Raw genomic sequence first — 20087 nt, forward strand, 5'->3', positions numbered from 1 at the left:
TGATTTTAAGGAAGGAATTCACAGGGACAGATTTGATCTTAGGATGATCTCGTCAATAAGAGTATACCTTCTATCTTCATGGAATTTGCTGGGTAATAGCAAGTTAATGTTTAATTATTTCAATACTACTATTTTCACTAACTTTTGATATTTTAATACTTGGTAGGTTCTTACCATGCACCAGACTCTGGTCTAAGCCCTTTTGAATTCATTATCGCACTGAGTCCTCCCAGGAGCTTTATGAAAAGATTCTGTAATTTTCCCTATTTTGCAGGCAGAAAACCCAGATATTAGAGATAGGTTGAGTAAATTGCCCAAGTTCGTATAGTATGTAAGAGCCTGAATTTACACCTGGGTCGTTAGATCCTACATTCATTTAAACCACCAGCGCAGTGGTCTCTGACCCCGTACACACACTAGAATCTCCAGGGAGCTGAAAAGCAGAAACAAAACACAGGGATGCCCAGAAGTCTTGATGAAATCATGATTCCTGGTGTTGGGTTTTTGACATCCATTTAATTTTAAAAGTACCTTGCAGTGATCCTAAAGAGCAGAGAGGGTTTTGATCTGCTGAGCGCAGGCTGCATAGTCATAAACATCTGTATTCCACCCAAAATCACAAGATAAAGAAAACTACTAAGTAGTAAAATACCGGTTTTACTCTCACAAAGAAAAAATATGGCCTTATCCTTTTTAAGACTGGCAGGCAACAGAGAAGCAAAATCAAAGAAAATGGAGATAAAAAGGAAATGTAACAGAGAGGTATCAAGACGGGAAGGAAGAGAGTAGTTGAAATTGGGGTTACTGAAGTAACAAGACACTATCTGCTGATGAGTGGTTGATAATATCAGAGGCACATTTGCAGAATGTTTCCTTTCCAGTAATTGTACAAAGACTCCCTTGCCATTACAGATCACATTTCGTCTTGGTAGACTGAAGAATGCTTTACCCACTGAATGCATCCCAGTAATATGCAGAGCTTCAGTCCAACATAATCACAAGTTGCCGTGTTATTGTGGTGGTAGCAGCCCCATTTAATAACATATTAAATGCATTATTCATTTATGTAACTCAGACCCAGGGACAGCTGCTGGTATGAAAATAGGAGCATTCAGTAATGCAAAAAGCAGGTGCGTGCTTACTTGAGTAAATTAACTCTGTATTTCTGCACAATTTTCTTCTAAATTTAAGGGACAGGTCTGGTAGGGCTAATGTGATGCCATTTTCATCGAGGAAGTAAAATGGTTTCAGAATGGTTTTTAATGAACGTTTTAAAAAATTACCAATAGGCTCTCTGTGGCAGAATCCCAGGGGGATGGTTCCGTGCTTTGGATTTAAGCAGAACTCCTGTTGCTACAGGATTCAGGAAAGCCTGAGGCAATGATTGGTCAGAGCAGAGACAAACAAGAGGGATGCTCCCTTGCTGGTGATGACAATGGTGATGGTGAGCTAATGCCTCTACAGCTGCTAGCCAAGACAGAGGCACAGGTGTGCTTGGGTGCTAAGTGATTAAAAATCATAATCTGTCTTTCCTTTGCCTGGTGCCTTGCCTCAGAAGCACACAGGGAGTTTCTGACGCACAGTTCAATTCACTGAGATGCCGTAATTACTGTGTGACATCGATGGCCATTTTCTTGCTACCACTGCTGGAACCAGAATGCCACCATTGCCCATGTCAGTGGCATTCCTTTTTTTTTCTCCCACCTGCCATTACTGTCTGTTTTAATCAGCATATACTCACAAGCACATGCTATGGATTTTTTAAAAATATCCAGTGAGGGGCTGTTAGAAATGCTTGAATATGACAATGCCCAATCAGAATGGGTAGGGATCTTAGTGCAGGAGCAGGGGTTTGGAGGCTGTCTGCTTGTGCTAGGTGTTAACCCTTTAGTTGCTGGACTGTAAGGAGAAGCAGGGATTCCGAAGATAGGGATCAATACCGCCAGGTTGGTGGGTGAGGTGTTTGAAGGGATTGGGGAAGTGGTAATAGCCAACTGCTGTGCAGATATTTCATCTTTTAAAATGGTACAACCACCCCAGTGTGGACCTCATGATTATCAGTCTAGTGTATTCAGGGCTCAAGGATACCTTCAAGGAGCTTAAAGTTTACAGTCATACACAGGAAGGCAGTCGACAAGGCATAAATTGATCCCCATCAAGTCAGTCATAAGGGTTCCTGTAAGAGTTTAAAAGAGGGATGATATTTCTCCATTTGAAGAATCTGTACAGCGTAGCGGTAAAAAGCAGATATGTTCTAGAGATAAATTGTCTCGGGTCCTGGCTGTGTAATCTTGAGAAAATGAGTTAACTTTTTGGAACCTTAATTTATTCATCTGTACATTAAGAATAAGAATACCGTCCTTATTAGGGATATTTTGAAGGTGAATGAGAAAAGTCTTGTTAAGAACTTTGCACAATGACTAAACTAAAGCACAATATGAACTCTCTGTGAACTTCTTACTGTCTTACTATTTTACTGCCGCAGTCAGGAAAAGACAGGTGATAAGCTGCAACTGATAGCATGGGCCGCTATGGAGCATGCAGGACAACATAGAGGCAAAAAGAGCAGAGAAGTGGGGCTAGAGCAGAAAGTGCTTATTGGAGAAAAAGAGTCCAGAAAAACAGAGTGAAGTTAGCTCATCAAGGGCTTTCTGCACAAGGTAACTGGATTTGCCACTTATCCTAAGGACATCTGGAAGATGTGAAAGTTGTTAATAGGTAGGATAAGTAATGATAGTATTAAATAAAAATAATTGGCAACATTTCATAAGCACTTGCTAATTGTCAGAGTGGTTTTTAAGTACTCTGTGTACATTAATCCATTTAATCCATACAACTACGCTACAAGGTGAGTTAAAGATTAAAAATTGACCTTGTAATGATTCATAGTGTTCACAGCACTTTCTCCGACAGTATTTAATTTGACTTTTTCAACCATGCATTGAGCTAGTCAATTCTGAGACTCAAGAACAGAGGAGAGGACCTTCATTAGATTTGAAGGGATTGGAAAACAACAGTCTGCAAGCCAAATCTAGGCCACTGCCAGTTTTTGTAAATAAAGTTTTATTGGAATGCAGCTGCATTCATTCTTTGCACATTGCCTATGTCCACTTTCTCTCTACAGAGTTGAAACCTTGCCACAAATACCATATAGACCACGAAGCTTAAACATTTACTACCTGGTCCCTTATATAAAAAGCTTGTCAATCCCTACCACTTTTAGTGGAAAGATCTTGGGCTTTGCTTCCAGTTTGAGCTCTACCACTAATTACAGACAGTAGTTTGGGGAAAGCAAATATATGAATCCATGAAGTAGTTACTGTGGACCACACACAAAAAGATGATGAATAGGCAACACTGAACCTGCAAAGCCTTGAAGGTTAGTCATCCTAAAACCACAGATTTAATTTATTATGAATCTGATCAATTGTACAGGGTACATTTTTAGGATACTTCATTTTTTAAATTTTTTATGTTTTTTATTGTTCAAGTACAGTTGCCTCCATTTTCCCACCACCACTTCCCCCCACCCCATCCACCCCCATCTCCCACCCTCCATCCTACTCCTCTTTGGCTGCTAAAACAAGAAGAAATAAGCAAAATGATAGGAAGGATTCACTCAATCAGCAGACGGAAGTCTCCTTAACATGAGATTTCAATGGTTTTAGACAGTATAACCCCTCATGAAATATTGGATGAACACTACAAAATTTAGCCAACTTTCTGCATTATGCCATTACTAGAGCATGCTCTATGAGATGGAATGTTAAACCATGTCATCCCATAATAATCTTTTCTTTCTCTGAATTGCAAATCCCTTTGCAATAAATATATATTGCTACTCATTCTAACCCTTAATTATATGGCCCTTGAAGTATTCTAGATTATCCACATAGATCTCTTCAACTGCATTATAAACTGGGTGAGGGCAAGGACCATGTCTTCTACTGCTGTGCATTTCCCACAGCTCTGAAGTGAAACAGTTCATTGATTGACTAGGTGAATGAAAGAGCATACTAAAGTGCCAGTAACAGGAACACCATGTTCTTATGATGATTTGTATTTCTGTTGGGTGCTTTATATGACTCAGCTGTCATCCTCAGAGCTACATGAAATGTAGTTATTGATAGCCATCAGGACTCAGCAGTAGGTTTAACTTAAAAAATTAGGAGCAATCCAAATTATAATGAGCTCGATTACAACTTGACCTTTTCTCCATGTAGGTATAGGAAGGTGGTTTCCAATAACTGCACTGATGGAGTGAGAGAACAGTACACTGCCAAACCCCAGAAGTGTCCGGGGAAGGCCCCGCGGGGACTCCGGATCGTCACTGCAGACGGAAAGTTGACAGCGGAACAAGGGCACAATGTTACTCTCATGGTGCAACTGGAGGAGGTAGGACCGATTCCCATCTCCCCTCTACCTTCTGGAGCCAGTGATTTTTTCCTAAGAAATCATGGTTTGGTTTATATATCTTTTGGGGGTTTGTTGACCTATCTTTAACTTGCTTATTTAAATTTTTATTTCCTTCCACTTTTAGCTTCTTGTTGTTGTTATCATGTCCCCTCCTCTGATGCAATTTTTCGATTATTTTTATTTCACTGCAAGTGTTCTTCATTTCCACTTACTATCTCGCTTCTTTGGGGTTCTTTTTGGATTTAACCATGCCTTCTAGAAAAATGTGTTTTCCAGAATACATTAATAGATTTTTTGAAAATAATTTCACATACACACATACTCAACCAACCTAAAAAAATACCAATGCCATTTTCCTCTCCCAACCCGAAGTCTTGGGCTTTCTTTTCCACAGGCAGCCTGCTGGGTCATACATATACCAGAGGCCAATCTCAACATGATCAAACAGACTTTCTTTGGCAATTGAGCTTATGTCTTTTTGTAGGATCTCGGACATATTATTATGAGCATCTTTTTTTTTTGTCAAGTTGTGGTTATCTGAATTTTCTGAATATGTAGATGACAGATAAGATGAGATTTGTACTATGTGTTTTTGGGTAGACACAGGCATTTTTGTCATCTCGTCAATGAGGAGGATGGTCTCTGAAGGATACACACTTCCGTTAAATGATCTCGGTTATTAAATCAGACAGCCCTACTTCCAGCTGTTTTCTGAGCACCTAAAATGCGGCCAGCACTGTGTGAGGCCCATGAATACCAAGGGGTTTTAAAAATTATTGACGACACTAGGATTCAGATTTACGACAGCGACTTCCGGCTTTCTCTTCTGAGAGGCCAGTGGTGTTCAGTCTTTAACATGCATAAGAATCAGCCAGGGAGCATCTTAAAACAGTTCCCTGGGCCCCATCTCCAAAGATTCTGATTCACTAGGTTGGGGAGAGGCCCCAAAATATGCCTTCTTTTAAAAAGGTCATAGGTTATACATTGTGCTTCAAGGGGAAAAAATAGGGCAAAGTCAAGGGGAATTAAGTAGTCTGAGAAGCTCTGGAGTGTGACTTGAAGGGGAAAAGATTAAGTCATTAGAATTATAGTGTTAGGTTTCATTAAAATTGTTAGCATTTTAATTCCTGTAGGAAAAAAAAATTGTGAAATAAGTTTGAAACTCTGGCACAAGTGATATTGGCATTTCTGATCCAGGGACCACTTAGAGAATCACCACTCTAACTGGATACTGCTTTCTGTTACCTCCTTAACAAGCGCCTTTCAGCTGTACCCAGTCTTCTAAATGCTAGGGCCCCTGCAAATTCTTCAGTTGGAACTAGAAGGATAGAGGCCAGTTTAGGCCAATTGGAGTTGTTCAGTTTCCCAGAAGTAAACTCTCTGGGGACTTCTGCCTGAGGCTATGACAGATTGGCTTGCAGCAAACCAAACACGTGTGTATAGAGAGCAAGAGGGAGAGTGAAAGTCAGAGTCAGAGAGACACAGACTGAAGGAGGAAGACAAGTACGGGAGAACCGTCAGGTGGATCTGAGAAGCTGAAACATTTTTCTTGAACGATGGGAGTTTCATAGCAGTGAGTCCAACATTTTGAGCTCTATTTCCCTCAAGAACTTTGCCAGTTCATACATCACACTGTATAAGAGGTCATGTTTCAGATTCCCTGTGCAAGTCCAAACAAAGTGTTGGCTAGACAGCACTCAAAGCTGGGAAGATGACCGTTGGTTTGGGGGCCTACCAAGACAGCTGCGATGGATGAGGTCACATTTCAGAGAGAAAGGAAGCACAGTGTAGCAGCACAGTATTCTGTGCCTTTTTCCTCCTTGAGTTAGTTGACAATATCCAAGTGACTTCAGCAAAGAAGAAAGTAGTCACCAAGAGGATTAGAAGGTAAGCTTAGATTGTACAGGTATTGCATTTTCAGGAGATAAAAATTTGAGTTCGGACACTCTCAAGAGCCCTGGTAAACAGTCCAAGACCAGGTTATGCTCCTGAGACTCCTACAAAGCTCTGCCCTAGCAGTACAGACAAACCAGAATTAGACCAGGCTCTCTAAACCCTGAAATCCAACCTGAAGTTATTTCAGTGTCCAAATAGTTTCAAGTGATTTTTCACCTACCCTAAATGCCTGCCAGAAGCTTAAAAAAAAAATCCTCTTTAAAGGAAAATATCACAAATCAGAGACCTTATCTATTTTTTATATAAAATGTTGGGCATTTCTTTTTTGGAAAAAATTATGGCTGTATCAAGAAATAGGATCAAGGATGGGGGGAAGCAACAGAAAAGGAACAAATTTGCTGATGTATGATTGACCCTTGAAAGAACAGTTTTCTGAAAGGTGACTAATGTGTTTGTGAGTATGGGGCAAGATAGAAAATTTGCCCTGCAGCTATAGTCAGTAAGAATCAGTAATCAAAGGAAAACTGTAAAAGTAAAGAGAACAGAACTGATACTAAGAACTTCAATGGGTTTCCAGAAAATTGAAGATGAGTAGAGGATCAGGTAGCTGGAAGAAACGACAGTAGGAAATAATGCCATTTGTAACATATGAGAAAATGGATAGAAAAATAGAGAAAAGAAGTATAAGACTCAAGTAGAAAATGGTTTAAAAAAAAAAGGCTAACAGAGGTAACTGGGGTCCCAGAAGGGAAAGAGAGAGATAAGGAGCCAGAATAATTTTGAAGAGATAATGTCTGAGAATTTTCCAAAACTGATAAAAGATAGTAGTCTACCAAACACATAGATGCAAGAGAATCCCCAAACTCCAACCAGGCTAAATACAAAGAACCACGCTCAGGTATCACATTCAAATGACTGAAATCTAAAAAGAAAGTGAAAGTTTTTAAAGTAACCTTAAAGAAAATGGAAGGGCATTTTGAGGTGCTGGATCAAAAATCAAATGTGACAGTAAAATAAAGATATTTTTCAGATGAACAAAAACTGACAGGAGCCATATACACTGATTTCTGTCAAAAAATACTAAAGGAACACTTTGTAAAGTATGTCTAACCACAATGCTCTACACCTGACACTAATATAAAATAATATTGAATGTAAACTTTAATTGAAAAATAAAATAAAATAAAATACTCAAGGTAATTTTTCAACATAAAGAAAATGACCCCAGACAAAAGCATTAAAATAATGGAAAGAATGAAGAACAAGAAAGAGTGTATATATGCAGGTAAATTGAAATTCATAATGACATTGCAGACCAATAATGATAATCAGCTATGGGATTTAAAATATATATAAAATTAATACATGATATAGCCTGTAAATGGAATTACTTGGAGTTAAAATATGTTCAGGTCCAAGAAATATCTGTGAAGAGGTAAAAGTAGTAATTTACATTAGACACCAACATGTCCAGAATGCCTGTTTTAATATCTAGAGTAACAACTAAAAGAATAGTAAGGACATATTTAACTATCAAGTTTTGACAGAGAAATTGGAATAATATTAAAAGTGCCTCATCCAAAATAAGCCAAGGAAGAGAGAAAATGGAATGTAATACAGTTGAAACAAAGAAAACAAATACTGAAATGTAGATAGAAACCCAAATATGATCAGTAACTATATGAAATAAACAATTAAGGATTTCTGCAGCTTGCTTAAAACTTCTGTGCCTAACCTAACCCAAGATCATGAAGCTACACCGTAAGTTCGTTCAAAGCTATGATTCAGCCTGAAAAGATTGTTTCAAGTAGGGGCCAATGTTTACGTATTTCCATATGCATATCTAATTGACCCAGCACCAGTGAAAGACAATTATTTTCACACTTAATTGCTATGAGCTTCTGTCATAATTGAATTGACCATATATGTGTAGATCTCTTTCTAGACACTTTGTTCCATTGGTGTGATTTTCAAACCTGTGTTAATTGCTCATTTCAAACACAGTTTAATTTTCCTAGATTTAGAGTAAATCTTGATATTTGGGCGTATAAGCCTTCCAAAACACAGACAGATAAATGTGTGTGTGTATACATACACACACACACACACATATATATACACATATATACACACTCATACATATAACTTATAATAGCATCAAAACACATCTCCTACCTACAGACAAACCTAACAACATATTTTCAATAGCTCTACTCAGAAAACTACAACTCAGTTGGAAAGAAACGGGCAACTGTACGTGAATGGAGGGATATACAATAATCATGAATTAAAAGATGCAATATTATGAGATGTCAGTTTTTTCCATGTGGCTCTTAGATTAAATTCAGCTCCAATAAAAGTCTTCAGCATTTTTTGTAGGTTATAATTGACAAGATGATTATTAAACTTATACGAACATTCAAGGGCTCAAGAATAGCAAAGACAATCTGGAAGGTGACTAACATGATAGGATGACTTACTTCCCCATATATCAAGGTTTGTTATAAAGCTGTAATTAAGAAAGTGTAGCAGATGTATGTGTGTGTATACATATACATATGTGCACATATACATGTATGTGTGTACATATACATACGTGTGTGTGTGTGTGTGTATCTCCTACACAAACAAGCTGACCGGGAAAGGCAATAGAGAGTCAAGAAACATATCTATACATACACACCTACTTATTTATGACAAATGAGACATTGCAATGCAGTAAATAAATGATAATATTTTCAGTAAATGGTGCTACAACATTTAGTGTCCATGTGGGAATACATGAAGCTTGACCTCTGGTCACACACACACACACACACACAAATGATTCTAACCTGATTGTCACTCTGATTTTGAAAGATAAAACTAAAGTGGTCAAAGGAAAGGAGAAAAGAGTACCTTCATGACCTTGGGTTGGGCAGAGATTTTTTTAAGCAGGAAACAAAACCCACCAAGTTTAAAGGAGAATATGGATTAATTAGACTACATTAAAATTTTCAATTTCTTTTCTCCAAAAGACACTGTTCAGAAAATAAAAAGGTAAGCTCTAGAGGGTAAGAAGGTATTTGTAATACATAATTTTAATAAAGGGCTCATACCCAGAAAAATATAAATAAACCTTACAAATTAATAAGAAAAATTCTGCCAAAACAATCAAAAATGCACAAGTGACTTAAGCAGTTTTTTTTTCAAAGATGGTAACCAAATAGCCAATAAGTATATGAAAAATTTCTCAACATCACTACTCAACAAGGGAATGTAACTTAACACTAATCAGATATTACTGTGCTCCTATCAGAAGATTTATATTTAAAAATATTAATACAAATATCAAGAGTTATTGAGAATGTGGGGCAACTGGTCATTCATACAGTGCTGTTTTGAGTGTAGATTGGCACCCTCTCTTTGGAGACCTGCTTGCATATTTTCATAAAACTAACTGAACATATGTACAACCTATGACTCAACATTTCCCCTCCTAAGTATATAATATACATATGAGAAATGCATACAAATATGCACCAGGATATATGTAAAATCATGCACAGCATAGTTATTTATAAGACCTCAAAACTGGAAACAAATAGTCATCAGCAGTAGAATGGAGAAATAAATACAGTATAATTATAAAATGAAGTATCATACAGCAATAAAAAAGAACAGGCCACTGCTATATACAGAAACGTGGATGAATTCCATATCCCATACTGAACTAAAGAAATCAAAGGGAAAAAAATCATATTGCATGACTCGGTTTAATTAAATTGCAAAAATAGGCAAAGCTAAATTATGGTGATATAGAAATTATAGTAATTGTTAGCTTTGGAAGGAAAGTAATGGGGTAGAATTTGAGAGGTACTGGCAATTGTTAATTTCTTATGGTCTTTAATGGATTCATTTGCTTTTTAAAATTTGTTATATATTCAAATTTTGCATATTTTTATGTGTATTATGCTCAACAAAAAGCTTACTTAGAAATCAGTTTGGAAATTCACACAAAATATAGTGCTTATACTTAGGTTTTTAGGGAAGAAAAGGAAAAAAGAAAGAGAGCTTTTGGGGGGCTCTTAGGGAAGGATTCATTTTGGGGGCCAATCCCAGACCCGGCATTCACCTGCATGGTGAACATAGAGACCCCTTTCCCAGAGACACGGGGAACCCGATGTGATACTCAGAAGAACACCATTTTTTGAAGCAGCAGCTCTTTATGCTGCAGCAGGCTTCAGAATTCAGACTTTTGTTTTATTTCTAAAAACACAGGAGAGCCAGATCAGAAACAAGAGCTCCATCCTGGTCCACCCTGATTTTGCTCAGTGGAGTGTGCCCTGCAGGGGAGAAGGCCAGGCTCTCATCTGCTCAGCTTTGCTCTCTGTGTAAGATCAGCGTGCACCTCCAGCTTGGCTGAGTGATTCGGGAGCAGACTGGGGACTCTGGTTCCATGATGTGTAAATTCATGCCTCTGGGTACAAGAAGGGGGAGAAAAAGTAACACGTCAGTTCATTCCACTTGAGTGGGCAAAGCTACAATGGCAGGGATGAAATCTGCTGCCTTCAGCTGTCAGGCTTGGTGCCTTGATGCTCTCATCTCCTGGTTCAGAGTACCAAGCCTAGAGGCCCACACCCACATCCCAAGGCCCTGGGGACCTCACACTTGACCGTAGGATTCTGTGCTAGTGATTCACAAGCTCCTCTTGCAGAAACCACCTCAGTTTCTCTCCTAATCTCTGGGTTATGTATGTAGGCATGGATGGTGCACGTGATGAGTTGGACAGAATAAAGAAGAGCAGAATGCCTGAGTAGCTGGGGAGTATTGAAATATGACACTGTGACAACAGCTCAGAAATGCCACAGTTGTTATTGAACACTGACAGTGGTCGTTTGTGGGTGCTTTCATGGATTGTCTCATTTAGACTTCACAGCAACCCTCTGCGAGTAGGGCTTATCATCATTGTCATTTTGTAGATGGCCCAGCTGAGACACAGAGAGACAAAGTGACTCACATAAGACCACAGAAATGCCTAAATAGTAGAGCTGAGAGTCAAATCCAGGCTCGATGGTATCTAGCCTTTTTATTGTTTTTCTATGGTGGGAAGAACCATTTTCTGGGAAAAAACTCTGTGTGGTTGCTAAGGCTCCCTAGAAACGCTCAGTTCTGGGCAGGTAGTGACAGAGATCAAGGAGTAGAAAGAATAGGCAAAATTATCTGTGACCCAGCCAGGCTGGCCTATGGCTGCTTCTATATTCTTAGACACTAGTCAACATATAAACCAAGATATCGCCCTGATTGTCTGAGAATATTCATGGATTGGGGTCAATTTGTTGAGAACCATTTCAGCAAAGAGATGTCAAATTCTCTCTTGAGTTTCCCTCTCTGTGCAAAACCGTGCCTTTATTGAATGGCTAGTGTTACCTGACACCGCTTTATGCACTCCAAAGACTGTTGGAAAACACAGGATATGAATGCCCCACTCAAGGAGTTTCCCATCCATGTATACTGAGCTTCTTCAGGCTACACCATCTTTTAAATTTAAGTTAGAACAAAAACAAACAAGCCTTGACTTATATCACGGACAATACATGGAGTCTCTATATTCTCAAAATCTCTGACAGTCCATTTCTCATTTCATTCTGATGCATTTAAGTTTACTTTGAATATGTGTCTGATTTATACCCTCATACCCAGTGCCAATTCTGCATAACAATGGGGATATTAATGTCATGTTTCTGATGCCCCTAAAGTAGCAGGTCCTCAAGGGGCCAAAGGGACCAAGAGGCCTCTGCTCTACTCTGATTTGACACTACAGCGTGATTTATGCAGAAGTGGGCAGCATACCCACCTCTCCAAGTTAGTATAATATTTTTCATTTTGGCACCAATGATGGTGCCTTTGTGTCTTGTTTTACTCGTGGTTTAGCTTTCTCCTACAGGTGTGTCTTCTGTCTGTGGGGCTTGGCTGGCCCAGAAGCCAATGCAACCCTCCCGTCTTTGCCCCCCAGTTACATGCATTCAAACAAGCCCCTCCATGTGGGTTTCCTCTCCTATGCCTGTCAATCACAGCATTTGAGACCTGAGGAACCACCTGGCCCACCAAGTAGCTAGACTTCCATGTGTGTTTATTTGTTCTTCAACAAATATTTTGCTAAGTTTCCATTTCAACTCATGTACTTTTCATTCCTGAGTAGACATAGTTCAGTTTGTGGAGCTATATGTTCTGGGTTAAGTAGGACCTCTGCCACGGCAAGGTTTAGATCCTGTGTAGCCATATAAAAGAAAAAGAAAAACTAATTTACTACATTATTCTGTAATAATTTTTAGCATCCCCCAACAAATTATGAGGAATTATTGGGGCAGGAATCATGCCATTCCAGGTTGCAGCTGTGCCATCGCTACTCACTGTGCCTAACAGATTGCTGGGAACTCAGGAACTGTGTGTGCATTTGGGTAGGCATCCCCAGGGGTCACAAAGCTCACACTTAAAAGGAAAAGACTCTTAAAATTTGAATAACATCCAAAACCTATTAAAGTCTTCCTCTGAAACCTAAACCCCTTCCTTTACTCTGTACTAGTGTATGTCCTAATTCTAATAAGAATATCAATGAAAATCTTGCTAAAACCAGAGCAAAGATGAAAACTTCTTACTGACAACAGATAATCAAAGGCTAGGGGCACAGAGGGTAGCGTGTAAGTCCACGTGCAATAGTATGTACCCGAGTCAGAATTTTGCAGGGTTTGATGTGTGCCGGAAATAGAAGCCCTTCCTGCAGGTAGCGTGTGCGCCCACCCTCCACATCTCGGTGAAAAGTGACACCATAACACATCTCCTTCAAATCCCACAGCTTGGCTCCTCACCTGATGTATCACTAAAAGAACCACATAACTGTTGACATTGATGAAAAGCCCCTTCTCAGGAGCCCCACCCCTACTCTTTTTAGGGTTCTCTCCAGTATACTCTACTGAGAGCACCTTCGTCGGGGACAACAAGGTAAAGGAGCCAGTCTTGCTTCCAGTCTAGACTCAAAAGGAAACACACGCACCACAGTGCATTCATGCATCCTTGTTTCCTTAAGGGAAAAAAAATTGTTGATCAAGGGACCCACCTAGAGGGGAGAGGAGGAGTCCATAAATTGTGTCTGAGAAGCCCTTTTCCAATTACACTTGAATCTGAAGAAGCTGACTAAAGGTGTTTTCTGAGACCCAAGTATGAGAGGGGGCCTCCCTGTCTGGAGACTTGCTGAAGATGAATGTCCGCAGGACCACTAACGAGCACCTAATGAGCCTATAGACTGTCAAGGCGATAACTCAGCTTCCCATAGAAATCCAATGCAAGACCCTGAAGGCACAGAATGGATGGTGAAGGCTCTAATTATTCTTAAGAACAGAACTGATTGGGAAGGCATTTGTAGGAGCGGACTGCTAGACAGAAGGAGTCCCTGCATGTTAGGGAAGATAATTAAAAACGTTTTAAATAGCCGTGAGAATAAAGAGATGTAATTCACTGCATAATTTAAGACTTTTAAATTAAATCTGAGGCAAGAGACTAAAATGAAAACTTTGATCTGTATCTCATTGTTTTAATACTTTCATTTACATACAAAGACTGGAACTTAATAAGGAAGATTCTTGAGTATCACTTCTTCCGTGAGATTTAACTTCAAGATGTGAAGGTTGTATCCTCATTAGATGGATTTCAATGATCTGTAATTTCCCAATAACATTGTGAGACTTACGGCAGCCAGAAGTGACCATAATGTGAGAACACTTTATAAATATTGCAGGACGCCACCAGCCATCCAGTGGTAGAGAAGATGACTCCTGCTGAAATTTTCTGTGAGACATTCTCTTGTTGACTTCCTGAAAGAATTTGACCTACTTTTTCATCTAGTGAAAAGTCGGGGCTAATAGACATGCTAAGAGTTCGCAGGCAGTGGTTCCTCTAGGCAGGTGTTTGTTTCTAAGCCAGCCCAGATCTGAGTGAGAAACCTCAGCTGTTCTCTCCTTCCACACAAAGGAGCCAGAGCTTATCTGAATGGGCGATGGTGGATTTAAGAGGCTTTCTCGTGTATTATTCCTTACTCCATTCAGCTTTATTCTCTTTGCCTCTAGCAAGGTAATTGAGCCACTCCATTTCTCCTCCCTTGTTTAAAAAGGAAAGAAGGAAAGGAAGCGGGCAGTATAGGTTGTCTTCAGCCAGAGGCCTGGTGTCTGAAGTTCAGGTTGGATTGGTTCACAACTCTTTCTAAGGCTCCACTTTTCTCTCCCCTTAATACTGGGCCACATAGATTGGTGAACTGCTGTACTTCAGGGCTGCAGGGAGTAGATGTTGGCAAAGAACTTTAGTCTGCCTTCGTAAGCAGAGGTAAAGAAAACCTGTTTCGTTACTGAGAGCTTTAGCTCGGTGAACATCCCGAGGGCCAGAGTGATGAAAGAGTCTTCAGTTTGGGTTTTCAGTCTCTCAGCCTGTCTGCCTTAGGCCCTGCAACACTGACGTTCCACTTCATGCACATGGGTGGCCACAGGTCCTGAATCAGGGCTTTCCCGAACCACACAATCCTTGCTCAAGGGTGTAACTTTCTCAGGTTTCTAGCTTTGTACTTGCCCGGCCACTCATTATTCCATGACTGTTCTGCCTGGCCAGTTCAGTCCTCGGCAGCATCTACTATCAATGTGCAGTAAAGATTCTCCACTGTGTGGCAACAGCGCTGGAATAAATTCTGCAACTTCAATGTAGAGCTGAGATTGTTTCAGCATCCTCAAGGGATGCTGGAATATATGTGGCTGTCCAATAATGCCAATAACAAGAATAATAAAATGATAAAAAATTATACTTGATGTGGGCTAGAAATGAGAATTAGGATCATCACCATTCTGCCCATCTTTAATGACAGGTAAAGAAATTGAGGTCCAAATGTAAAATAACATTTCGAAAGGCATGTAACTGAGTCTGCTAACACTCAGGTTATCACCTGACTTCAGAGGACACCTCTTCCACATAGGGTACCTCTGTAGACCTCTGTAGAGTCACTCAGATCTCACAGCATCCTAATAATTTGGGGAGGTGATGAAGTGACATCCAGAATAAGAAATCATATCAATGTCATAGATGGGATCTTACGGCTTGGTTAATTTAAGTCCGCCGAGTGATAATGCTATATATAAAATTTTTGAAAGCTATTTTATGTTATGTTGACAGCGTAACATAAAACAGTATGATGATTCCAGTGTTGTTATTGTTGTTGTTGTTGTCGTCGTTGTTGTCGTCGTGGTGGTGGTACATTCCCGTTGGTTAATATGGTGTTCAGCAGTCTGCTAACAGTGTAATCTCTGGATGGCAAGATTATGGGTGAGTTGATTTCCCCCCTCATTGTAGGGATTGTTTAAATTTTCTCAATGATACATTATGTTTTTCATCTCCATTTTTATTTTTTAATAAGGCTAACATTTCTATTACATATTTTACTGCTAGGAAAAATTCATTATGTAGGTGTATTTATAAAGAAATCTTCTTTCTACTATTTTTTAAATAATGAAAAGTTTGTTTTTATTACATATCTGAATGTTCAGAGTGTTTGTTAAGTCATAAAATGCATTTGTAGGATTTAAGTGATTTGGCAGCCCCATTGTTTTCCTGCTAAAGCCCACTGAGGTAATTCTTGAAGCCACCCTGCGATGGTATCGGTATTAACAATGGCCTTTATCACCTAGAAAGTGTTTCCAAAGCACAGTGGGTCAAGGTCCTGACTTTGCTGTACCAGTGTCTAGGTGGAGTAAAGAGGCTTTGCCTTATAGTCATTTATCTGTTCATACAAGCCAAGAGTTCCTCCCACCTTACGGTAGGTAATCTGTTCCTTTCTAAGCCGGACACCAAGTACAGAAGACATAAAAAGGAACTTTGGAAGTTTGCTGTGCATTCAAGCACATGGTGCTATGGCTTATTTGCAAGTGAAGATTTAAAGCATTTTGATGCTCCAAGTGTAAGTTCTTGGTTTAGCATTAGATCCAGAAGTGCACAGATAGCTAGGCAAGTCCCAAGGACCAGAGTTCTCAAAGAGGGGCCCAGTCATCTGCATTTCATCAGCGAAAAGGTGAAATATCATATATCTGGTCACATGATTTGGTGCGTCCGTAGTCTGGTCTCCTTGCCTTTGTCACACCTGAGTTCTCTGGTGAGATCATAAAACCCTATGCTCTGCCCTCCTCACTGTCGTGAATGTTCTCCCTCCAGGTCAAGGCACCCAAGTTCTCGGTTGCCTTTGCTTGCAGACTGGTGCATTTGGAGAGACACTTGTGCTGTAGAAAGCCATCTCTGAATAGGCATAAGGAGGAAGCTGGGTCTGTATTCGGAAATTATGCTGACACCTAGATATCTTGAGACTGTTTTCCAGAGCTCAGTTTTAAACAGAAAAGAAGCTCATAGGGCACAATTTGAACCAGGCATCCAGGAAAGACTCTCTCCCAACCGATCTAGTGAGGAAGCCTCAGCTTTCAGCAACAGTAGCATCTGGTGCAGGGGATACCAACGAGGACCAGAACTTACTTGGGAAGAGAAGATGCATACACACCATCCTTTTCTCATAGATTGCTGCACTCTGTGCTGGAAGGGTGCCATTCGCCCTCATAAAACAGCAGCCCCAATGTACGTACAGCGGTTGATTCCTGTCTAGAGTCATCTTGCTCTCTGTCAAATACTCACATCAACAGGATCTTTCCAGGTGCGTCTTACACACCCATGGTCCTTTGTATGTAGAGCCTGGTTATTCCACTGGCTCCTCTTGCATCACTATGTAATGGAGAACCGGATGTATGTTGGCATTCCTCTAAAGGGTTTTAGTTACTGAAGCTCACAACAGCTCTCTGGTTTCACATGGGAGTGACTCTGTTCTTTAGCACCCACCTGGGAATGAGCATAATAAGATAGTGTGAGTGTCTTCTGTGAACAAGCAGGAGGAGTGATGAACTGGGAGGTAAGAAGAGCTTGGTTCTACCTAGTCTTGTGATGCTACATGAATTTTAAGTCTTTTAAGTCTGAGGCTTTAGGGTTGAAGATTCAATGAGATACTATGGAAACAGCAAGAATTATTTCTTGCACAGTTAGAGTTTCAAGAAATGTTCCCTCTCTTCTCCCTTAGTGACCATCAGAGGATGTTCTAGAACAATGTTCCTTGCACACGTTACGTAAGAAGTCACAAGGCAGATAGATGGCACTTCTCTCCCTACGCTCAGGTCGACGTTGACTCTCTTGTTTGAAGGCCGGGGCACGTCGTGCCTCACTTGTCTCCTTCCTTGCTTTTTGTCAAGGCCTTGTTAACCTGAGTCTAAACCTACCGCGAGAGGGGTTTGCAAGGCAACAGTGGGCCACTCTGCCTTAACGCTCTCCACCCTGCCCCCATATCTTTAGCCCTGAGAAGAAAGGACTGGTTTTGGTTTGTTGTTTAATGCCGCTTAATGAAAAAGGGGTTCAATAGCAACAAAAATCCAAGAACAAAGTTGACTGGATCCCATCATCAGTCTAACCAGTATCAGTATTACCTTCTGGTTAGTTCCCATGTCCTTCACCAATATTTCAATATTTACAGTAATAGTAGAGCTAGAATAGTGTTTTGGTTTTTTACTGTTTGTTGTGCTGTACCATATCCCACCCCATTTTTTAATTTGGTGGAATTTTTATTTTTCCCTCATTTGTTCCCTTTCTCTTAATCCTGCAACTCCCCTTGCCCCTCACCTCACACTCAGGCAGTATGGACAGGCTGGGTGTGTTTACAGGCACCTTTCTCCATACAAACCCACACAGGTTTATAGTATACATATTGTGATAGTCATTGCTTTTTTTCATTCACAAAAATAGGTATTACTATAGCCATTTCCCTACATGTAGTTATTTCTGCATGAACTTGAAGGTCTCTCCCAAGACTGGATTTGAGTGGCTCCTGAGCCAGGCCCTTTCTGGAGCTCTGCTGGGACTAGGCTCTGGTGTACAAACCAGCGTCTTCCTGCAGTGGGTCCCTAATGCCAACAGGAGCGTCTGGGAGTCACATTTCAGTCTGAAGCTGTCCGTGTTGAGTTACTACATCATTTGTTTTCCCATTTTTCTCTGAAGCCATGTGACAGGAACTGATAGGTTCACACTCCTTTCATTCCTCAGGTTAATCTTGGCTTTGTTGTGGCCATTTGATATATTTGTTTTACTATTACAGCATCAGTGATGTGATGCCCTTGGAGAATCCCCATATGGGTTTCATTTGGCTTTTGTGCCTTTCTCGGGCACTTCTTTTGAGCTAGGAATGTTCTTAGTTCTGTATCTATATTGGGGCATGGGACTAAACGGTATTAGGTCTAAAGGCTTTTATACAACAGTCTAGCCATTTGCCAGCCTAAGTTCTATATCAGGGATGATGACTTGTGATTTATCAGATTGAAGCTACTCTCAGTTATAGCCAAGATTTTCCCCGACTCCTGATTCTGAATACCTGTTGTTGCCCCTATTCTCTATCTTCTTATGCCTTGAACATGATACTCCTTCACCAGAGGGAAGACACAAGAATGTGCATGGAGGGAGCATCTGAGACCTTGCTTCTTAGCAATTGTTATCAGTTTGACTTAAATAAACTCTTTTAAAAATTCTCAAAAGAGAAATTTTTAAAAAGCATGGTACATGGAGTTCCTTTCAGCCCATCTTCCCACTTGTAAACAAAACCGTGGTCAGAGGGAAAAAAGTCGAGGCCAGGAATAGAGTCTAACAAGAAAAGAAAGTGGTGCCCTGCCTTTGCCATCACCTTTCTCTCCCTCTGAAAGGGATCCCAGGTGACCTTCAATTAAAGAAGCTCAGCAAGGACTGGGCTGCATGGGTAGAGTTAAACCACAGATCATCTTAAACCCTCTCTGAGGTCCCTCTAGCTGGGGGGCTGTAGGCATCTGATTTAACTTGACAGTGACCCAGTCCTTCTGGTATGTCAAACAGAAATAGCATCTGCCCTGCTGTCTCCCAGGATTCCTAACAGCCAAATGAGGTAATACACAAGAAGACACTTCAATGAACAAATGCGTTAGAAGTACACAACCTTCCAAATTTATTGAGTGAAAAAGAATCATCTGTGGGCGCTGTATTAGGTACAGAGGATACAGTCCCTGAGGACACTTCTCAGCCCTTAGATGCTTATGCAGACTACCCTCATCTCATCCAGCAGCTCTTGTTCCTAGGGAAGTGAGCTGGATTATGGAACTTCTGTTTGTGACTGTGTATCAGTCGCTGACAATGGGTTCAGGTGTCCATTCCTGGCTGTATTAATGGACCCTTAACACTGGGCATGCTGAAACACCCTGGGAAAACTTTACCATCATACCCAAATGAAATGAGGGTACATCAGCTTGTCCCAGACTATGTTCCCCTTGAGATGAATTCAATGACAAGGAAACCTAATGTTGAAGCATCTGAGCCTGAGGGCCTCTCCCCCTGGTGCAGCCCAGCATCAGCTATGGACCTTCTCAGACCACAGTAGGGCCAAACATCTTCCCCAAAAGCCCTGAGCCAGGAGGTGGTTTCAGATGGTAGCTGGACATCAGCATTTTTCCTTTTAATTTCTATAAGAGATACTGATATCAGAGGCTGAGATACACTGATTTCAAAACTAATAAACTATGGGGATTAATTTTGATAAGGTGCATGTAATTTCCTGTTGCAACTCATATTTCAGTACACCATCATCTGCCCTGAGCCTCCTTAACTGGATCCCCAGAATACTGGCCTCTTACTTAATTCATCCTCAGTATTGGGACCAGAGT

At 40.4% G+C, this 20087-nt stretch overlaps 1 protein-coding gene across 3 annotated transcripts in view; it reads left to right on the plus strand.

Annotated features, from left to right (window-relative positions):
* The window catches only part of SORCS1 (sortilin related VPS10 domain containing receptor 1), a 480154-nt gene that overhangs the window by 406886 nt on the left and 53181 nt on the right, over positions 1 to 20087 (plus strand). For all 3 annotated transcript variants that reach the window (XM_053922501.1, XM_053922500.1, XM_053922502.2), the window contains exon 18: positions 4224 to 4395. In XM_053922501.1, the coding sequence (XP_053778476.1) occupies positions 4224 to 4395 (172 nt within the window). The remainder of the gene's footprint in view (positions 1 to 4223; positions 4396 to 20087) is intronic.

The sequence above is a fragment of the Desmodus rotundus genome, chromosome 4 (assembly GCF_022682495.2).
Source record: "Desmodus rotundus isolate HL8 chromosome 4, HLdesRot8A.1, whole genome shotgun sequence".
Taxonomy (NCBI): domain Eukaryota; kingdom Metazoa; phylum Chordata; class Mammalia; order Chiroptera; family Phyllostomidae; genus Desmodus; species Desmodus rotundus.